The sequence below is a fragment of the Coffea arabica genome, chromosome 3e (assembly GCF_036785885.1).
Source record: "Coffea arabica cultivar ET-39 chromosome 3e, Coffea Arabica ET-39 HiFi, whole genome shotgun sequence".
NCBI lineage: Eukaryota > Viridiplantae > Streptophyta > Magnoliopsida > Gentianales > Rubiaceae > Coffea > Coffea arabica.
In genome coordinates this window covers 14,733,225-14,756,140 of record NC_092315.1, presented here as the reverse complement: position 1 = coordinate 14,756,140, position 22,916 = coordinate 14,733,225, and the positions used below count along the sequence as shown (strand labels likewise).

At 34.5% G+C, this 22,916-nt stretch overlaps 2 protein-coding genes across 3 annotated transcripts; one reads left to right on the top strand and one right to left on the bottom strand.

The window, feature by feature from the left end:
• The first annotated feature begins 5,159 nt into the window (after window positions 1-5,159).
• LOC113736564 (deoxyhypusine hydroxylase-like) lies at window positions 5,160-11,146 on the top strand. The gene is made up of 7 exons (XM_027263596.2): window positions 5,160-5,441; window positions 6,030-6,163; window positions 6,240-6,469; window positions 6,547-6,685; window positions 8,810-8,936; window positions 10,507-10,625; window positions 10,705-11,146. The coding sequence occupies exons 1-7, from the start codon at window positions 5,303-5,305 to the stop codon at window positions 10,744-10,746; spliced, it is 930 nt and encodes a 309-aa protein (XP_027119397.1). The 5' UTR covers window positions 5,160-5,302; the 3' UTR covers window positions 10,747-11,146.
• A 2,497-nt stretch (window positions 11,147-13,643) lies between these two features.
• LOC113736378 (CRIB domain-containing protein RIC4-like) lies at window positions 13,644-18,457 on the bottom strand. 2 transcript variants are annotated; one of them, XM_027263314.2, is made up of 4 exons: window positions 18,079-18,453; window positions 17,793-17,945; window positions 17,449-17,613; window positions 13,644-14,105 (listed from the first exon to the last, which is right to left on the bottom strand). In XM_027263314.2, exons 2-4 carry the CDS (start codon window positions 17,935-17,937, stop codon window positions 13,861-13,863), a joined length of 555 nt encoding a protein of 184 aa, XP_027119115.1. In that variant the 5' UTR covers window positions 17,938-17,945; window positions 18,079-18,453; the 3' UTR covers window positions 13,644-13,860. The 2 variants fall into 2 exon arrangements, with proteins under 2 accessions (XP_027119115.1, XP_027119114.1); XM_027263313.2 differs by having other exon boundaries at window positions 17,793-18,457.
• Window positions 18,458-22,916: the final 4,459 nt, after the last annotated feature.

The following is a 22,916-nucleotide window of genomic DNA, read 5'->3' as shown; positions in this document are numbered from 1 at the left end:
TACATTAGTGATGAAGTAGATATAGCTGCAGTTCGAATTTATATGTAAGACATAGGAGAGGAACAAGTTCCCTTCATCATGTATGCAGCAGCGTTTGTAGTTTACAATATAAATGCAAGCCAGAGTTCTGTTTATATCTACTGTCATCAATACAAAATCACTTGTTACCAACAATACAAAACAAAACAGTCACAGAAGCATACTTGTATTACAAGATTAATGCATTAATACAACAAGTCTGATCAGAATTCAGTAATTTGAAGTACTACAAAAGTGAAACACAACAGGCAAGTAATAGCAGAGCATGACTGAGCAATCCACAAAAAGTTCAAAACACCATCTGAACCATTAAATCACTTAGAACAGATGGTGAGGATTGCAATGTCATGAGAGGCAGAAACATGTCTAAAACTGCCACAGTATAGTACAAAATAGCTCTGTTATGTACATAATTAATGGCATACTACTGAATTGATACTTTCAGCAGTAAGCATTCACTTGCCAAAACTATAGAGATAATATCAGAATTGCATACTAAAACTGCTATTGTTGCTAACATTTGTTGAGTGCAGTGTTGTAGCTGCATTGATGGATTCAGATGCAGGTGTAGCAACTTGAAATGTAGCAATTTGCTGATGACCAGCTTGTTCCACAATTTGAGTGATCTGAGTAGTATTTGAGTAGTTTCTCTTGCTGCTCCCTCTAGCAGATGCTCCAGTATTGCTTAAAGGTCTTCCTCTCTGTACAATCACACGTGTTGAACATTACACTCAAGCATTTTATTAAAGCATATCATAAAATGCACTCATTCAATTGCACCTTTTTCTTTGAAGTGGTTGCTGTGCTCTGATTCTGCACATGCACATTCACAGTTGCAGGTGCAGGTTGAGTTGAAGGAGAATGATTGTTGCCTTGGCTTGAGTATACAACTGGAACATTGCCAGAGACATGATCCTAGCAGTAAACATTGACAAGTAATATTAGTTTCGACAAGGCATGTGCTATAAATGTTACAATCAGAAGCTTAAATAAGTTAAAAAATCTTACCCAAAGAGTTGCTCCTGACAGGCCCGTGTTTGCAGTCCCTCTTCCTGGTTTGCCTCTTCTATAGCTCTGTTGTTAAGGAACAAGCTAATTGTAAGTAATGAATTGATATAAAATAATCACATTCAGTAGCAATTTCAGCACATATAACACCTGCTGGCCAGTAGTTCTATTGCCATTCTTCTTATTCTGGACAGGTGCTCCTTGACATGACCTCTTGTTGTGACCAAAAGAGCCACAGTTTCCACACTTGATGCAGCAAAGTCTTTTTGGTTGTGACGCAGACTGTCCTTCATCATGTTCCCTTCTCCTTTTAGTCTTTGGTCTACCTGGAGCTCTTCTTAATGGAGGAGGTAGGACTGTTACAGGTGTAACATATGGCATAGGTGGCCACATTTTCTCATCAGGAATTGGATGAATCATACTTGAATATGTCTTTAAGTACTTATCTCTTGAGAACCAATGCTCACAGTAGGATTCCAGCTTTTCTCTCTTGTAGATAATCCCTAGTGCAGCATGTTTACAAGGAAGGCCTGAAATTTGAAATGCTCCACAATCACAAGTTTTAGCTGATAAATTGACTATGTAGGACCTGTTCATATCCCCCACTTCAAATACATCAGTAGAAGCCATAGTGAGTTCACATTGTCTTGATGCTTGTCCTATTTTTTGTAGTTTACCAAGCATCTTTGGTGTGATGGCAGTGGTGAGCATGCACCCTTTCTGATATCGCTTATGCATTTTCTTCATGAACTTCTTCCTCAACCCATCAACAAGTGTCAAGATAGGCTTCCCTCTTAGCTCACCTATCCATGCATTGAAGGACTCAGTGCAGTTATTTGTGACATGATCACATTTTAGTCCAGTATTGAACGTATATCTGCACCATGTTGTTTTAGGAATTTTGTCCAAGTATTTCCATGCTTCTATGTTTAACTCCTTTATGCTAGCCATGGCTTCATTATGTCCTGCAACATCAAAGCTTTTTGCTGCTCTCCAGAACAAGTTACTAAGCAGAATACCAGGAAATTGAGCTTTAAAATTACTGCAGATATGCCTACAGCAATGTCTTCCACTAGCAACAGGCACTCTCTCTTCATAAGCTATATTCAAGCCCTGAAATGATCACCAAAACATGCAAACAAGTTACACTAAAAAATACAGAATCATTGACAAGTACATAACTAATCCAGAATCTGGATGCATAACAGAATCAGAATAATGTTCAAGGCCTGTTGTGAAGCTCACCTTTTGCCTGTCACTCATGAAGGTTAGAGGACCATGAAAACCATTTTCTGAAGTAAATGGCCCAAAAAACTCCTCAAAGTAATGAAAAAACCAACTCCAGGTTTCTTTATTTTCAGCTTCAGCCACAGCAAATGCAATAGGAAAAATGCTATTGTTAGCATCTAATGTGACTGCTGTGAGAAGCACACCACCATAAGCACCTTTTAAAAAACATCCATCAAAACCAACAAAAGGTCTACAGCCTTCAACAAATCCACTTCTTTGAGCTTTGAAACTAATAAACATTCTGAGAAATCTAGGCTCAACAAGAAGAGTAGGCCTATCATAATGTATTTTGCAGATACTTTGTGGGTTGTATTTCCTGATCAGCTCTGCATACTTTGGCAATTTGGCGTACGATTCAATGTGATTGCCTTCAATCTCATTTCTTGCTTTAGTTAGTGCTCTATACATCTGCCATTTGCTTGGATGCACACCATACTTAATCATCTCAGCTTCTACCCCTTTGGTGGACATGTTGGGGTGAATTCTCATGACTGGAACTAGTTTCTTGGCAATCCAGTCAGCTGTAGCTTCTGTGTTCTTCCTGTCCATCACACATGTGTGTTCACCTTGATAAGTCTTAATCATAAAGGTCATGGAATCTAAAACTGGTGATGCATGGATTCTCCATTTGCACCCTTCAACACCACAAACAGCAGTGACTCTGCTCTTCTCATTCTTTAGTCTCATAATTGGAAATCCTTTCTGAATTACATAGTCCTTTAAAGCTGCTCTAAATGCATCGACATTAGTAAATAGTTGACCTTTCTTAAACTCTATCTCTACTTTTGGGTTGTACGTCCACAGTTTTGATTTCAAAGCTTGCTGAACAGGGTCAGTTTCTTCTTCATTTTCAGAATAAGGAACTAAGGCACCCTCCTCATTGTCATCAAAATCAGAAAATGACATGTCAGATTCATCACTATCGCTATGAACATCTAAATCTTTCTCATTGTCACTATCCATGCTGTGCAGCCAGCTTGAATCAGAGCTGGAATCACTATATTCACCCTCAGAATCATCAATGGCAACAACACATACCTTGTCCTTTCCTTTTTCTCTTAAGTTCAAATCAGTGTTATGACCATTTTCATTTATCTGATTAGCTTTATAAGATGGAATAACATCCATATCCTGCACATGCACATTAATCATTCTTCCAGACTTATGCATTTCAAACATTTCACGTACACTATCATCATCTGTAATATCAAACATACGATCTGTCTTAGGAATCTGACACCTCATATGTATTAACTTATTCAGATGCCCAGGGACTTCACCGAACACCTTCTCAGCAACATCAAATAGTAGATTAAGGTAACAGTAACCAATTGGATCGATATTTGGATTTCTCACTTGTTTCTCCTCATAGTGAACAACCATATCATAAGTAGAAAAAAGAGCCATCCTAGGTTTCAAAAGTGACAGAAACTTAGCAATGTAAGTAGAAAATAGCAGACAACTGTATCTAGTTTAGACACTTATGTCTACACTGATGACTAGTCATGAACTCAAGACTATTGTAGCATTCACTGAGTTGATACAAGTCTTAAAAGATCGAAAAATAGATCATGATCAAAACATCCATTGATAAACATGTCTAAAATAACATGAATAGCAGAGTACAACAGCTCGTCTAAAACCAGCTACAATATCATCATATTTGGCATTGATCATTACTGACAATAACATCACATTTGTTTCTGATCATTACTAACACATTCAACTCATGATGGAACAAAAAACATGCATTCACTGCACTCAGTATTCAAAAACATGATCATACAAGAGCTAAAGTACAAATTTATTTACCTACTCCACTTCAGTTCTTGCAAATTAACTGCAGTTGATGCTCAAAATTGGTTCCTAGCTCACGGTCACATATGTTGTTTATCTCTCACGGACAATCAGCCTCCCATGAACTAAGCCAGAGTTCCAATTTTCTTCTCTTATGTTTCCTTCTCTCAATGGTCAGAATTTTATCTGCAAGGCACACTCTCTTATGCTGCAAGTAGGCAGCTTGTCACCTCAAGAGCAACTTGTAACAAATTGGCGCCAATTCATGGCGCCATCTTCCTCAGCAATTGCCGCCCTGTTCTTGCCTCTAAAACTAGTCTCACACTAAAGCATACCCTTAATCAAAGCTGGACGGAGACTGCAACTTGAGTTAGTTAGTTAGTTAGTTAATTAAGAAGTTAATTAACTAATTAGATAATTAGTTAAGCATCTAAAGTTAATTAGTTATTTATGTCAACAGATAATTAGTTAATTAATTAATTAGATTATTAGTTATTTAGTTATTTAGTTAAACTATGCATAAATAGTTAATTTAGTGTAAACTACAATTATCAAAATGACAAACGTTTTACTAGGTTTAAGTCATCACATTCTTTGGTAAAATTAAATTTTAGTGAGGGTATTTTAGTAAATTGACAATGAAGAATGTATTAAATTGTGTCAGTCTTTTTTTAGGGAGGTGATTGCTATTTTAAACTTCATAGGGGAGGTCAATGCTATTACCATAAAACTCAGGGGAGGTTTCTGCAATTATCCCTTTTTTTTTTTTTTTTTTACATATATTCTAAGCAATTAGCCATATACATGCCACATCGCTTGGAATGAATAGAATTGAAATTGGTTGTTTTTCAAATACATGTTTGGTTTAGAATTATCTTAAGATGAAGTAGTAATTACCAATTAAAACAAATTCCTGGGGTAAAAATTTAAATACCTCAAAGTTTAGAGGTCAATAATCGGACATTTAATTTTCCGAGCTTCATCCCTCGCAGAGCCCTATAGTTTAATATCGCCGTCTGTTTCTTCTGCTTTTCTCCGGCGAAGGTACCGGCCGTGGCCAACATCTCAATCGGAAAATCCAAATCTCTCCTTAATTTCCCAAACAACCACCGGGGGGGGTTTGGATTGAGGATTTTTGAATACCAATTCCACCCAAATCCCTCCATCCATGGAAGTTTCTGTCGAGATGGAGAAGTTCCTATGTGACCTGTTGTTAGATCATAACAAACCCATTTCAGAGCGGTTTAGAGCTCTCTTCTCTCTTCGCAACCTCCGCGGCCCGACACCGCGCGACGCTCTTATACTTGGTACCCTGTCTTTATACTTCTTGGCTGCTTGCTGAATTTTGGTGTAAATTTCATAATTGTTTTCAATTTGATGTGAAATACTATTAAGGGTTTGAATAAAGTTGAATTGTCCTTGACTTTACATAGCTATTTCTTCAGTTTGCTTGTTGAGTAGTAAAAGTTAGTTAATTTTTTTTTTTTGGGACGAGTTCTTAAGACATGTACTTGCCTAAATTTCCTGTCTGCTTGGTCAATTTTGGTGTAAAATTTGAACTTTTTAAAAATTTATTTGGAATATTAAAGGTCTGAATACAGGTTTAATTATCCTTGAATCTACATGTCTAAGTTCTTCATTTTGCATGGTATTTTGCAGTCTTGTGCTTTAGAAATAAATTTTTTATTTTTTTGACAAGGTCTTAATTGATATCCATGCCGAATTTACGCTTCCATTTTGCTTTGATTTTTCTCCTCTTTCTGGGCCAAAATGTGCTAAAAGACTGTAGCTTTCCCTTGTATCATATTTCAGTCAGGGATTTTGTTCTGATATCTTTTGAGTTACTAGACTTAGCAATATCTGATATAAGACTATTCTTGTTCACTGCTGTTTAGCAACAAGGGACTCTTCTAATCTATTGGCACACGAGGCTGCTTTCGCATTGGGGCAAATGCAAGATGGTGAAGCTATTCCTGCCCTGGAATTAGTTTTGAGTGATCTTTCGCTGCATCCCATTGTTCGGCATGAGGTATAGAGCTATGAGACCTTTTTAATTTGATGATGTTATTGCTGGTGACTCGTTCTTGTCCAATATGTATTTGTAGGCTGCAGAAGCCCTTGGCGCAATTGCTTTAGAAAGGAACATCCCACTTTTGAAGAAAAGTCTGATTTCAGATCCAGCTCAAGAGGTCCGGGAAACATGTGAACTGGCTCTGAGCCGCATTGAAGAGCTGCGGGACCATGGAAGTGTTGATCCATCTTCAGCAGAACCATCACCATTTTTATCAGTTGACCCAGCTGCTCCTGCTTCTTGTTCTTCCGTACAGGAGCTAAGGTCTGCGATTTATCAATATGACAAGATGCTAGCTTTCTTGAAGTTTGTTGCTTGATATTTTTGTCATTGCCTTCCAGGGATACATTGTTAGATGAAAAAAAGGGCATGTATGAGCGGTATGCTGCACTTTTTGCTCTTCGTAACAATGGTGGAGAGGAAGCTGTCACGGCAATTATTGAATCCTTAGGTTCGAGGAGTGCTCTCCTACGACATGAGGTCGATTTTGATATCTATAGTAACTTTTTTCCAATTTGATGCATCTACAACTATAGATTTGTTTCTGTTCGTTTCTACCTCCGATGCTAGACACAACTGGAATTAAATTGTAGTGCATGACTATGGCCTTATCTGCTTTCTTGTTTACTCCAATCCTGAATTTCATATATATTAGGGACAGCTGGTCTTATCTAGGTAACTATCATTTGTGATACTTCCATGATAATTTGGACTTCAACATTTAGCTTAATGTCTGCAATCTCCTTTCTTGTTTAGTTGTATTTTATGTACTCTCAAGTTGCAGTTCATTTTTGCAGTTGAAGTGCAGAAAATTATTTTTCCTGTTGTCTGTTTGGATGTTTTTCCCAAAGTTTAACTTGGTAGAGGGGTAAATAGACCTTGTCCGGTAGAAAGAAAGCCATAGCTTTATGACTAATCAAGCCATCTGTATGTGATCTCCTGATTATGTTGAATGTCAATTTCCTACTGTATGAGATCCTCTTTAATTTTTTTTTTGGCAACTTGCCTTTTGTAAATTTAGTTCTGAAATTAGAAAATGCTATACTATGCAGCTTGTTTAACTTAACTGAATTTAGAATGGTATCAACCGTTCTAGAGGTGCTTGGTTGCTTTTGATTTTTTCCTTTGTAAACTCATTTCATCTTCCATTTCAGATGTGTCTATCAGATTAATAACTTTTGTATTTATCATTATCGAAGAATATGGTCTTAAAACATATGTAACCTAGGCTACAAGTGTGTTCTTTATTTATATCTCGAAGCAGTTATTTGTAGTGAGAGAACTTGGTCCAATTTTTGAATGAGAGTGGTGGCTGTTGTTGATCTGTCCTTTGTGTGTCTCTCCCTCTCCCTCTCTCTCTCTCTCTCTCTCTCTCTCTCTCACACACACACACACACACACACACACACACAAATATAAAGGAAAAGAAAATAACAATCTGATTGTTACTTAAAAGAGAAATTGTGCTCACCATGTTTTGCAAAAACATCAGGGTTTTTGAAAATTGGCATGATACTAGCTACAGACTTGGGTTTGGGTAGAGTCTAAGATTGATACAAACAAATATGCCCTAATATAATTTAGCAACTTTTTTAAGCATCTGAATATACTATACCCATACATACCAACCCTGGTCAAAAAGCAGATATCAAGAAGCTTTTTGCATTAATATCTAAGTGTGCCTTCAACCATTGTTGTACTTAGTTATGCAATCTGTCAAGCAAAGTTTCTCTTAGGCCTTTTGGTTGACCATAGACGTAAACAAAATAGATTGCTTGGGATGTTTTATACTTTTATTTGTTGCACTGGTTATGTGTTCAAGTTGTCTGCTTTTTAGCTCAATTGCCAGCTGTGAATTAGTGATTAACTTCATCAACATACTACGGTGAAGAGGATTATGAAACCTACTGTTACAAGGTTTGAGTTTCCAAAATCCTGAATACTGATTGGATATCCTTCTCTAAACGATATCATGTGGCTACAATCAAATTGTGCAAGCCGGAAGTGTCAGCTGACCCAAGAGATTTAGTTACTAGCAGTTTCATTTTTTTTAGCTTTGAATTGGAGGAGTTGCCTTTTACTCTAAATTAGAGGAATTGTACCTTCAACTAATTAGGGAATTGTGCAGTGTGCCAAAAAGAAACCCACTCTTGTGCTTGACACAAATATTTCACTGGTGAAGGTTCTGTCTGACACAGGTACCACCAGGAACACAAAAGAATGGATATCACTTCATATGTATATATTTATTAAATTTCTTAGTGGTTCCTTATTTTTTTCTTCGTTGTCATCTTCAACATTGTATTTGATACTGTTCTAGAATTTTGAATCCTAGGATATGATCTGCTATAATTGGTACAATGTGAATGAATGAGATTATATATCTGAGCAATTTTATTGATGCTGTTGCTATAGTGGAACAATGTGAATTTTCTTTCTTTTTTTTTTTTCTCTAATAAAAAAAAGGAAAGAGGTAGAAGGAAGTCATCCAACCTTCCCTCAGCAATCTAACTAATTGATTTGGGCTTTAATTCATGTTTAAATGGCTTTCTTGTCTCTTGTCAATCTATTTCGGCCGTCAATTTTGTTTGATTTGTTCTGTAGGTTGCTTATGTTTTGGGCCAATTACAAAATAAAAGGGCTTCAGATGCACTGTCGAGAACACTTAGAGATACAAATGAACATCCAATGGTTAGACATGAAGCTGCTGAAGCTCTTGGTTCTATTGCAGGTTTGGCCACCTCTGTACACCTGAAACTTTTAAAGCCTTTAGTTGGCCAAATTTGCTAGAATCATGCTGATCTTGCTCAATGCAGTGAAGCTGGCTTTGTGATGCGTGTTTTTTTTTAAATGAAATTTAAGCTCAAATTAGTATATGCATTTGCATTGATGGTACTTGATAATGATTAATCCATCAGCTAGTGAGATCATTGTAGCGATAGAAACTGGACTGTTGCTGAACTTTTTCATTGTCTATGCTTCATTTCATACATTTGCTGAGGATGTCCCTAAACATACCCATGACCACAAAAAGGGAAAAGAAAAAGAAAAGGAAAAAGCTAGAAGAAAAGGAATTAAAGATGTGGAAATCCATAATATTCATTCTAAAGAAGAAAATGTCTGTTTGAAGATGAGTTAATTTATTTATGCTTTTCAAACTTTTGTATTTGATACATTGAAATTGTGTTTAGTGCACCAATTACACTGAAATTATGTTATATCTTCAGAATTATACATGTAGATGATGTTAAATTCCATCAATTTTCCTAGTTGGCCACGAGACTGAGGAAAAGGTTAACCTAGCCACAAACTGTAAGGAGACCCATTTGTCTTGGAATTTGTTGATCTTTTTTAGTTCTTAAAGGACAATATTGTCCTCTACATAATATGGACCTAGTTTTTCTCTGCTGTCAACTGACGGGGAAAAAGAATACCAACAATAACTCGACATTGCTTTACACAGCCTATTTTCTTTCTCCAATGCTGTGTGTCTTTCACTTGACAAGATCAGAGCTGAAACTGCACTACTTTGTTAGCTGTCTACCAGATCTTTGTGCGTAAGCAATGGGCAATGCCTTTTTTTCCTTTTTTCTTTTTTTTTTCTTTTTACGTAGCAATGCAAAGCAATGAACAAAGCTGGGTGATATGAAAGCTAAGGTGGATCTTCTCATAAATATTGAATATTCTTAGACACACATTTTGACCATTGCTTGTCACCTTTTTTTCTCGTTTATTTTCTTTGTTCCAGTTTTATTATTAGTTTTCCCTTTGAAGCATTTTCCTTATTTACTTTCCTCCATTTTGTGTCCAAGAACTTTTCCCCCCTGCACGAAAAGGCATGATTACCACCATAGTATCAAACTCAACTTTTTAAGCAACCAACCTATGCACCATTATTTCAATTGAGTACCTCTCCATATCCTTTACAGAAAAATTTAAGGGAAAAAAAATTCAATGAAAGGGGAACCTCTTTTGAAATCAAAAGCTAAAATCTGGTATTTAGAATCATTTGATTACAGGCCCTAAGTAGTTAGCAACTATGTTAGCTGGAATCTTCACATTTCCTTGCCCTAGCCAGTCTTCATTTTGCACTAAGAGTAGCCATGTTGAGGGTCTCCCATGCCTGAGTCCGGGAAACGTAGGTCGCCAAAGATAGAATGAATAGAACTATGTTTAATTTCACAAAAAGCTTGAAATGGTTTTGTGTAATCTGATTGCCTACTTATGATCTCTATGCCTTTTGTCCTGTATTATTCTCTTTTTCTATAAATTTCAGCTGTCCTTTCCATTGCTCTTTACAGATGATGAATGCCTTTCACTTCTTGAGGAGTTTGCTAAGGATCCTGAGCCTATTGTTTCACAAAGCTGTGAAGTGGCTCTCAGCATGCTTGAGTTTGAAAAATTGGGCAAGTCTTTTGAGGTAAGAAGAACGAATTATAATTTTCTGATACTACTAGTTCTCTCAGTTGGAAAATATCTTAAATATTTGTCTTCTGCAGTATCTCTTCATGCAGGCCCCTAAAGTTGAGCTAGTTCCATAGAAATGCTATTACCTCCAAGTATATCGACCTGCTACTCCTAGTCCCCTACAACGAGCCCTCCACAGGATTTTGTGTAATCTAGTCCTGAAATCATCATTTGGAGGATTGCCAAGGACTTGCTTGTTGTTTTGTTGGAACACTTGACTAATCCTTTTAGGATTTTGGCTTACCAACTAGGCCAATTTAAGAGTATGAGTAGGATAATGGATTCCCTAATTTGAGAAGTCCGCTCTCTTGGGAACAAACTGTCAAACTTCAAGTCCATATACGGAAGAAAATATAGTCTGAAATCTATCCCTAATTTTCTTAAGATAATTGTACCATTATACATGTGTAATTTTTCTGTCTTCTTTGAAGATGAAGATTTTGTCGGTTTATATACTCCAGTATTTCAACAGAATTAAGGAGTGTTTGACTTATTGCCCATGAAGAGGAAATTATTTACATGTTAGTTTTCGCATTATTTTGTCTTTAGTATTGTATGTATTATGTGGTAGCTACAATGGCAGCATTACTACTATGGTAACATGCATCAAGGAGGGTGTTTGAATTTCTTCCTCAGTTGGCAAACTGAAGGAGGTCAGCTTGATATTCATTCAAAGCTTATCTTTGTACAAGAGAGTATCTTTTTGGGCTTAGGATCCTCTCTATTTGTGTATACCTAAGTTATCGTGACTTTATAAAATCACCCAATAGTGTCATTATTTTTTCTTTTGATCTCTAGATTAATACATAAAAAAATGATATTCTTTTGAGAATATTTTGACATTCAACTTACACGAAACATTTGAACAAACATTTGAACGGTGAAAGAGGGTCAAAGTTGTAATGAGATTTGTCATGATTTGTCAATACAAGTGATCAAATATATTAAGACGGTGTTAATTTTTAAAAATAATTTCCAAATTAAGTTTATTGAGATGCAATGGAGAGACATTCTCTTCAATGCAATGGAGAGGAGTGTAGTTCATTTTTTTTAATTATTAATATGGAAATTGTAATATTTTAATTATTAATTATTAATTTGGTATCAACCAAACTGTAATTTTTTAATATATACAGGAGTTAATGAAAATTATATATCTCACAAATTGATTGAGCACTTATCCATTTTTCAATTACAAAATTCTTATCAATATACAAATTTTGATGGAGAAACTCATGAAAATTGACTTTGCACCACACGAACAGCGATTTGTTGTGTGATGGGAATGTAGTAATTGCCGGTTGAAAGGTTTTCAGATCGTTTAGTATTCAAAGCTGTCAAAAGAAAAAAACAAAATATTAAAAGAGAGAAAGAAATACAACAAATTAGTCACAGCACAACCTATGTATACTACATTGGTGAGTGGGTAAAGAAGATTTATAAAATAAATTTCTTTGAAGTTTCTTTCGCTTGATTCTTATTTATTCTTCTTTTCTAGTTCATCAATATAGATCCCTAAAGGTTTTGCTGTGTATTTTTGTGGTATTTCATTCTCTTATTTTTTCCTTCAAACTATAAATCCAATGATTTTCTTGCTAAAATATTCCTACTATTTGTTTAAAAAACTTAAGAATGCAAAAATCATCTATATTGCATCTTTCTGTTTCTAAAGAATATCTTCCTTAGTTTCCAAAAAAATTTCCAAAAAGGTGTACAACAATTAACTGAACTTTTCAACTTCTCCTTTTGTCCACTTAATTTATTGTTTGAGAGCAAATTGATGAATATGCCCCTACATAATGTAGGGTGAAGCTTACATGCAGTGAATTCTAATTCTTTCATTAGGAGCTTAGTAACTCATTTGAAACAAAAAAAAAAAATTTTAAAAAAATATTAGTATAGTGGGTGAAATAAGACTTTGAAAAAGTTTACCACCAAAAAGTGTCACACTTTACCCTTATCATTTATCATTATTAAGGGAAAAAAAAAAAGCAAGGGCAAAATCCACATCATTCATGCTAAACTTACATCACAACATTGTAGATCAATACCTTGTATTTGTGTTAATGATACAAATCATCAAATGCATCAAAGCACTAGCCTTTCCTTTATTAAAATCTATCTTCTAGTTTTAGGAAGAGCAAATTGTAACTTTTATGGCAGTTGTACATCTCCAAATATACATATTTCTATATCTTGTATTGGTTCTAGCAAACAATCTTGTTTTGTGCTTAATTTTCATCTTGTTGCTTGTTGTTTTGGATAGAGTTGTAATAGAATTTCCAATACCATGAAAATCTCAGCCTTTTACATATGGAGTCTGCTTTCTCATACTTTTGTAAGTACATAAAGCTAAAACGAAAATTTAGATTATATGGTAGATGCGTATTTTTTCTTAGTTTTTAATAGGAGAGATGTGGGATTTAAGAAGTCAAAGGATGAAGAAAAATTTGAACTCAAGACTTCTAATGTTTGGAATTTCAACCTTTATCTGGTAGATGAGTGTTTTACAAGTCGAATGAAGAAATAAAAGAATTAGAATGTTAGATTTTGATTGCTTCCATCAAAGGGGCTATCATTGTGTTTGTGATTTGTGAAGAGATGCAATATGCAACTGAAGCCTAGTGAAGGTGGAGACTATGCACAACAAAAGGCAATGGGTGACAAACTGCTAATGTAGTTGCAATTCTCAAAATCTTACATGTTTACAATTTCACTTATTCTAGGGCATTGCAAAATTTGATTCTAGTACAAATACTATTCTGGTACTATCTTGAGCACTACCACATTTTTCTCCAGCAAAACAAAAATATTGTGCTTTCTTCTACAAGAACTGACAGACCTCATAATCAAACAAAAAAAAAAAAAAAATCAATTCCAGAAAACAACAATAGAAACAAAGAATTATGTAAAATGATTCCAAGCTAATTTCTTCTAAGCAAGGATATCCACCACCCAGAGAGAGAGAGAATATTTGAAATCCTTGAGAAATTCTTTAAAAACTGAGCATCTCTGAAATGAATCAACTACCATCATCATTATGACTAGCATCATTTTCTCCTATCACTGATAAAGTTTGCTTCTTCTCCAACTTTCATACAATCATGAATGAAAACACTAACTAATATAAGCAAACAACCATAATGGATCCTTCTTTCTTCTCCATCTCTTTTGCAATTGATAATATTCTATTTCATGTTTGTGCTACCAACAGTACTAATAGGTGCACCAGCTTGGGCTTCCATAGCAAGTTCAAACTGTTTTAGAGAAATAGATGGTAAAGATAGAATTTCAGGAGCTTCCAGATTTTCCCATCCTTTGATAGGGTTGATTGTGGTGGATCCATCCCACCCTATATGTGTAACATGCTTCACATCTGTTGGCAACCCTATCTCCATTTCATTTTCAATTTCCTCATCTTCATCATTGTAAACTGATAAATGTCCAAGTATAAATCATGAGAAAAGGATGTGAATAGTAAAAATGTAAATGAAAAAGATGTAGTGAGGGGACATGAAAATCTGAATCAAGAATATCTAATTCTCGGAGTCTTAACCTTATCTGCTAGACAGTGACCTCCTCAGCAACATTCCATCAATTATGCTAATATCTCAAGTATTATATTGTACCTCATTATTAGCTTGGATGAAAAGATTAATCTTTCAATGAGTAGTCAATTAGAAAAGATATTTGATGATTCTGCATCACTGGTAAATATAGTCAGAGTTACTCCACCGCAAGGCTTATATTATGTTTAACTGATACAAAATTTTTTAGTCCTTTTGAATTGGTTTTTGATTTCAATCATTTTCAGTGCCGACTGGTATTCTATGCAATGAAGAAGACATTTTGTATTGTAACAATTTAATATGTTGTACCTTGATTTGTTAAAAATAAAAAGTAATTGTTTTTGGTGTCCTAATCATACTAAAAGTTCATGATTCCTGTAATTAAACTTTTGTAACTTCTGTTTTGTATCAATAGTTCTTCCAACCCCACCAAATAATTGAAGATTTAGACCATTCACACAACATCAAACTAAATTAGATACAATCATCATTAAACAATGTCAACATTGAGTTACCATTGAGTCCATTAATCAACTCAACATTTTGATGCTCAAAAATTAAAAAAAAAAGTTAAAAGTTTCAACTAATTGCCTTTCTTTTCTTAAAAAAAGTTTGGGTTATAAAATTAAACAAAAAATTTTGACTTGGAAATCATTTAATTGCTTACAAAAATATAGTTGCCTCGCACCATGAGGAAAACCCACAATTCAAGACACTGAGGAATCAAGATCCTATAAGGGTTAATGCCGAATTCTCCCACATTGGCCTCTTCCTTTTTTTACTCTATCAAATTGGTTTTATATCAATTGAAAGGACATCTCTGCTGCTAATAATATAGAAATTAATTAAACCCCCAAAAATACCCTCATGATTAAAGCAAGACATTAACTGTATTCATTCATGCATGCAGGAATTCTGTGTACGTGTTACCATCTCCAGTTAATCTATAGTTTTCGCATTTTTCAGAAATGAATTAAGACATCCCATGAGAACAAAATATGAACTTTGAAGCAAAAAAACCTTAAAATATAAATTACGCTAGTTTAGTTTGCACAAATAAAGAAATTGATCAATATATATAAGATTTACTCTTAATTTAATAGTGACATACAAAGAGTTAGCTACAAAAAGATAATCTATATTTCTTTGACTAATTTCACTTTGAACCCAAAAATTATTGAAGTTCCTACTTTAGTCCTTAAATTTCAAATTTGGACACTTTAGGAAATTATCTCCCTTAAGTCCTTAAATTTTAATTTTAAACAATTTACCCCAATCCATTCCATCGATTTATCAAATTATTGGAATACTCACACACAAGTGATACTCATAGTTTAAGAACTAAAGTGGGATGATTTCATACTTTAGTAGGTAAAGTATCCACAGCTGACGTTTAAGGACTAAAGCGGGACGAATTTCATACTTTAAGAGTAAAATGTCAAAAATTAAAATTTAAGAACCAAAGTGACAGTTTATTTATAGTTTACGTGTTCAAAGTGCAATTTTCGCATTTTTCCCATATCTTGAAGTGGGATTCTTTTTTTTCCAAAACCAGTAGGTTTTATATATGGAACATTGGACTAGCACACGACTTATGGAATTTCTTTTTTTAATTTTTGGTGCTTTTCGATTAAAGTTTTATTGAATCCTTAATCTGGATAGAAGTACATGACATTTTTGTTATTTGGAAATCCAAACACTAAAAACCATTAAAATTTTTTGCCTATTGAAGTAGTAACAATATGTTGTCTTTCTCATTGCAATCATTCAACCAATACACGAAACATCCAACCCGAAAGAAACAAAACAAGAAATTTTTTTTAAAGAGCTTTCAAGTTGCAATTCATTCTCGTGATCACACATGAATACTTTTTCATGTGAAGATTAGTTAATCCATGCTTTGAAAAATCATAGAAAAAGTGAGCAGCACATGGGTAGTTTTCTTCATTTTTTTCGTAGTTCATCAATTTTTATGGAAACTTTAACACAAATAACATTTTAAGACTTTAGATGCCAATTGTTAGATATTAAAGCTTCCATTCTTGAAAATGAAAAAAATATGATCTTGAAAATTGGATAATTTGATTTTAAAAATGTCGGATTAATTTGCAAAGCTTTTGGCCTTTTTCCCCCTTTCTGGTAATTTTCTTGGCTTTTATACTCTATATTTATATTTCTTTTGTAGTAATTGGTTCACCAATACTAAGTACATGAGAAGTAAAAGCTTCGACTTCTTATATTTGATGGAGATGGTCCATTATTTGTTGTTGGAGTAATGATATACATACTCTCCAGCTGTATTTTTATTTGCTAGCCACATAGTTTAACAAACTTTATTGAATACTTTTTGACTTTTGTTAAAATGTACTTTAAAAGAATTGTGGGTTTAAATCCTTCAAGTTAACTATATGAATAACATGAGGCAAATAGTTTACTTCTTAAAAATTGGTACTTGTAGAGTTTGACAATTGTACTTTTTTATTTTTTTTGGGGGGGGGGGGGGGGGGGGGGGAGGATGAGGGAGAATAAGAATGTGGTAAAAATTAGCATATTTATTGTTTAAATATGATCTTAGATATTTTCTGGTTGAATTTTTTATTGGTTGGTTGGAACTCAGAAATCCAATGCAATTTGTAATGTTACAAATATCATGCTGCGAAAATCAGGATATTTAATATTTACAGGAAGACTTTGACCTTTAATTCTAGAGATTTTGTGCAACAAACAAAAGAATTAAATTTGATGTGTAATAAATATTTTTTATCGATACTCCAAAAATCAAATGCAATTGTAACATATCAAATTGATGCGGCAAAAGTCAGCAAATTGACTGGTAATTCTAGAGATTTTATGCAACAAACGAAGGAATTCAGTTTGACAAGCAATTGAATGAAATGTTGTGGAAAAAATAGCTTACTAAATTCTTGGATATGAACATTTAATTTTTTTTATGGATTTTTAGCAAACCGTCAAAAAAAATAGCTCTTATCGATAACATAATTAAAATAACATGCCAAAAATCACCATATATTTGCTATTTAACATGTATCAAGAGATTCTTTAATTTTATTTTTTGGAATGAAAAGAATAGGAATAGGATCAAATTCCTAGATTCATCCCCTTGCATTTTGGTGGATATTCATATTTGTTTTTAGTTAACAAAAACAAAACTCTAAACCAAACAAGATTAAAACATAAGAAACTTACCAAGCAACCTAGAAATATTTTCCAACCGCTTCATCAATTTATTGACTCCTTTCGAGAGGCCAGATTTTGGAAGAGCTAAGAAAGCCCTTAACTTTTTCCCTTTTCCTCTTGATTTGGTCTCTTTTTCTTCTTTGTTTTGGAGAATCTCTTTTTCTTCGTTGCTTCCTATATTTAGAAAGAACAATATAACATTAAAAAAAAAAAAAAAAGACAACCACAAAACATCAGAAGCAACATAAAATCAAGCACAGCTTTCACACACAGCACACACAAAAAACACAGAGAAAGCACACAAACTTATACACACTAAAACAAAACTGAAAGAGATTGGGATGTGATCATACTTGTTGTTGTTGGAGGAAGAAGAATCTTCTGTGACGAGTGTTTCTGCTTCTTGGGCTGATTACACTTGCCTACTGCAACGCTTGACTCAGTACCACATCCCATTGGAAATGGAAGCAGTACAAACCTTTCCTTATGATCTCTCATGATTCTCTCTGATTAATATATGAAAAAAAAGAAGAAAGAAAGAAAGCCCAGAAAGAGTTTTAATAAAACACAAAAAGAACAAAAGATCTAGATGAAAAGAAAGATGAAGTTGCAAAAGAAAAAATTTGGTGCCACCTGTACCTTCAAAGTAGGTTTGTTATATTGTGTTAGTATCTTTGTAAAGAAGCTAGAATGATTTTTTTGTATGGAGATGTGAAGAAAGAAAATTCAGGTTTGGTGAGATAGAAAGAAAAAGAGGGAATATTATCATGGGGAGTGGGTTGGAGTAGTTAGTTGGTTTAACAGTGCAACTCAACCTACTGTTTACGCTGATTGCACTTTTATTAAGTAGATTTGAGTTGAGATTTAAGGTTTGAGCCCACAAAGGGTGGCTTCTATTTCTGGCTAAATCTCTGCTTAATTACGTTAGTTCTATGCACTGGGGTCCAAGTTACTATTTGGCTCCCTTGTTTATTAAGTCACACCACTTTTAAAGGATGCAGATAGGAAGTTTAATCTGTCTGTACTGCTGCTCGTGTACATACATGTTCATTAGCCATCTCTTTCACGGATTTTCCGATGATCCAAGTGCACTGGTGAATGCACTTAATTTATATCTGATTTAGCATTTAAATGCATGCAATCAAATTTATTAATCCCTGCATTTAAACACTTTTTCGGTGTAATTTCACGGTTTTTAATATTTTAAACATGAAGTACTTCTTAATGAATGTCTGTCGTACACTTTTACATATGGCACTCGTTATATAATCCCATTTTGTATTAATTAGCAAGGGTTGTTGCATTGGGTCATGTCATTGGAAGAGTAGTTATATGGCAAGCATTTTTGTCCAAGGTCACAAGCACATTTCGCTTTCCTAAAAATGGATAATGCTATTGAAATTCCGGCCATGAGTAAGGGATATCTGTGTTAGTGAAAATCATCGTCATCTCTTTAAACATCTTTAGCAGGGTGTTGTAATTAGGGATTTTATTCTTATTTACCACTAATCTCCCTTGATATCAAGAAAAGACTATAACAGAAAAATCTACAAATTCTTTAGTGAAAAATGTGTTTAAAAGAGGAAAAAGAAAACTTGTTCTTGATATACATGAAAATTTTCCTACAAAAGGTCAAGATAACATTTGACTTCTTTTGTCAGTTAACTTGTTTTAGAAATCAAATATGGACAATATAGGATATTCGTCAGACTTTTGGTTCTTACAACGGCAACCGTTACCAACACGTACTTTTTTGGGGAGGTTAGTGTAATTATTCAGATCTCGAGAGAGGTGGCAGCAGCTATTATTAGCCTATTAGAAACCACAGGGATATTTCTGAAATTATCCCTATAAATATCCATATGATGGATTTTTCCACCTTTTCAAGTTACTAGTTAGTAGTTACTAATCCCTTTTTAGGTAAGCAAGTGCCTTTCGATTCAGCTTGCTTTAGGTGAAGGAATTAAAATGACACGTGAAACCCACGTGGCGCCAGAATGTAATATGATTGATATCGCCTTAACTCATTTGGTAGATGGATTTCTTGGTTTAAAGTCAATGCAGTTCAACATAAAAACAGTGAAATAGAGACAACCTGATATATATATATATATATATGTATGCATAGGGAAAAGAGGCAAAATTTGAGAATATCTAAAGAGTCGGGAAAAGACCGATCTAGAGTTACCTTGTCCAATGCATCTATACAAGAATTTCCTTCATGTCGAAAATGACTTAACCAACACTCTCAATTTCGCTTCGTTAGTTATTTAGTTCTCCAATAATAATCCAATTTAGGTTATGTGATCAAATGGTGCCCCTTAAAAGAGGCAAATGCCGAGTTTCGAACCCAACTCCAGCATTCCAAGATCCCAAGCAATTTGGGGACTAACAAAGCCCATAATTCAGCAATTAGGCTGGTGGCAGAACCTATATTCACGGCAAAATCAAAAACCCAATGTCCATTCTCATTTTGGACCAAGCCACCTCTACCAGCTAGTCATGGATTTGCCAGTGATGAAGCATCCCAATTCAATTTAACCCATCTTCTCCATGGGAAATTTCATTGGAAAACGACCTCTTTCTGGACGATGGGATTGACTTTAGCACAGCTCTTGTATATCTCAATAACCTAATTTGACTAACATGGCAATATAATTGCATGGGGATTGGGGGCAGCTGGTTTGGTGCTGTTGGTGCATTTGTTGTATTTTTTATATGATATGGTGTATATTTACAGAAGCAATTGTATACATGCATTAACTTAGTGCGCACGAACGAAATTTATCATCATGTAAAAAGTGTAGGAACTGCACCAACAGCGATTAATGCCAGCAATATCTGTCCCAAACCTGTGGCTTGGGGCTATTTCCATAATTTTTTCAAGACCACATCTGATAAATATCCGCACAAAAGTGAGATTCCAGTCATTATGGTTATCCATTCCAAAGCATGCTGGCAGTGCCTCAGTTTGATAAGTTTAGCCCAAATCTACTACCAAAAAAGGACAATCCTGAATGACTTGCACAGTTGTGTTTGTGGAACCAATGCGTGAGGGGCAAACTTGACACGGAAGCGTAATTAAGATACAGATACTTGGTCACCTTAATTAAACCTTGAGGAGGGCATTTGAGAAATGTTGAATAAATCAACCAATACAAAGTAAGAATGTCATAAATATGTCAAAGATATAATAATAAGCTATTAAGACTAGGGCTATTTATAGGCTCTAAGCTAGTAAAAATGTACAAGGAACATTCATGTTGTCGTTGATAAACACAGTAAAGAAGCTAGCACTAGGAGCAACCGTATATTATATATGGAAGCGGAGAAATTATAGGGTGTTCCAATATAAAGCTTTTGATGCTGAAACTATTGTACGTAGAGTGCTAAAGGCGGTTCGCTGCTATGTGGTAGAACGGAGGAATGTATCGAGTACAAGAAACAACTGGTTACTTTGCCGTAGTTGGAATTTTCTCCAAGACATTTTCCTTAAATGTTGATAGCATAACTATAGTTTAGTTGATTGTAGCAGCACTACTGTATAGCTTAATTGGTTGTAGCAGTACTTTTGTGTGGCAAATTCTTCTGCTCGTGTATATTTATGTTCTATTCAACAAAATCCCTTTTTACGTAAAAAAAAAATGTATAAGGAACATGAAACATTAAAATAAGAAAACTAATTAACGAACATGAAACTACTAAAAACATTTAAATAGAAAGCAAACAAAAAAAAAAAGACAAAACTGCTGAAATCTCACAACTATCTGATGTAGATCCGGCTTGGAGAGCCATGGATCTGGCGCTTGATCAATTGAAATCTTCCCCCACGAGCTCTTTTCTTCGATCTTTCTTTAATTACATGATACATCTAAGTAAATAAACGTACTGAATAAAACTATGACGAAGACCTAAATTAGAAATCCTATGATGATTTATTGGGTATCTTTATTGAGATGGCAATAGGGTTTTCAACTCGGAGTTTTTCGTTCCACATCAGACTCCTCCACTTCAAAAAATGCTTGTCTTCTAGCTTCATGAAAAATCTTGATGCAGGAACAGCACATGAATATCACCACGATCCTTTCACGAATTTGGTAAACCCCAAACTTGCAATCTCGTGCCTGTCACAAACATAAGACACCATATAAAAATTCACCTCTAATTCTTGGGGTCTCAATAACAATTCAATCTTTTCTCATTATCTTCTGCTTCAATCTATAGTATTCGAGTTAGACAAAAGCCTAACTGAACACCATTCTTTGATCTATATAAGATAGTATTTTTTTTTTTACTAACATTATTTTTTAGTAGCAAAGAATAGACTACAAGTATCCGACCAAAGGATATAGATTTAGAAAGACGAGTACAGAGAACCTCAAAAAGATATTGCTTTAAGCTCTATTTATAGGTAGATTTTTATAGGAATCACAAATAGGTAAGTAAGAATAATCGTTAGACAATTTCAATTACAAAATATAATGGTTTAGATTAATTTTATAATTTTCAAATTACCATTAATATGGCCCTTATAGCCGTTACAAAAATGCTCCATTTATGCATAGAACTTGTGACCGAAATATCAGTAAATAATTATGAAAAATTTGTATTTTTTATCATTAAAACACCCCAACAATTTCTACATCCCGAAACCCGAATCCTTTAACTTCTTTGGACTTGCAAACCATGTCCTAGACTCCTAGGCCACATTATGAACTTTTCTTTAAAAAAATCTTCAGTGTCTCCCCTTTTTTTTTTTTTTTTTGTCTGACGGAGGGGGTATCCGGACCATCGGGTAAATTGAACCCAACTAATCCCCTACCGGTCCGAGAGGAGAGGTCCCATCCTCCCGAACACGTTAACCATGGGAGTCGAACTCTTGCGAGAGGCTGGACAACGGCTCTTAAGGAAGATATCGTGACCAAACGAGCTGTCCATGAGGGGCCCTCAGTGTCTCCCCAAAGGATTCTTTTTTTTGTGGGGTCATATATCTCAATGCCCTTTAAACACCAATGGGGATCTATTTGTTGACTGCTTGGTGTAGAAGGGAATCGAAGAGGATACAAGTCAAAGTCGGTGATGGTTGTGATGCCTTTGATCTGCTATGACACGACCCCTTAGGATTACGAAATCTAGCTTGAACTTAAGAATTATTATATCATCAAAAAGGAAAAAAGGAAAAAAAAAAACTATGAATCTTTGATTTATTGAACTAGAAGTTTTTAACTTTTGAATAACAGTTTGCTTTAGTCGTTTAAATTTCTAAATGTGGCTACTTAGTTCTTCAGATATCAAATTGGATTTTGATGGGCAAGTAGTCATGGTCTCTAGTCCTCAATCCTATTTCTTTTCTTGGGTTGAACTGTGTATGTGATTAAATTTGTTTAATATGCTCCCATTTGTTTCGAATTTTTCTTCTTTATTATGACTATTTTTCCAAACAACCAGAAAATTTTCCATCAGAATATAAACCCTAG

Coding starts and splice junctions, on each gene's coding strand:
- LOC113736564 (XM_027263596.2), top strand. CDS start 5,303: ATGGAAGTTTCTGTCGAGATGGAGAAGTTCCTATGTGACCTGTTGTTA. Junction 6,164..6,239: donor ATCCCATTGTTCGGCATGAG/GTATAGAGCTAT, acceptor ATGTATTTGTAG/GCTGCAGAAGCCCTTGGCGC. Junction 8,937..10,506: donor AGCTCTTGGTTCTATTGCAG/GTTTGGCCACCT, acceptor TGCTCTTTACAG/ATGATGAATGCCTTTCACTT.
- LOC113736378 (XM_027263313.2), bottom strand. CDS start 17,937: ATGAGAGATCATAAGGAAAGGTTTGTACTGCTTCCATTTCCAATGGGA. Junction 17,614..17,792: donor TCTTCCTCCAACAACAACAA/GTATGATCACAT, acceptor TTCTAAATATAG/GAAGCAACGAAGAAAAAGAG. Junction 14,106..17,448: donor AAATATTTCTAGGTTGCTTG/GTAAGTTTCTTA, acceptor GACATTTATCAG/TTTACAATGATGAAGATGAG.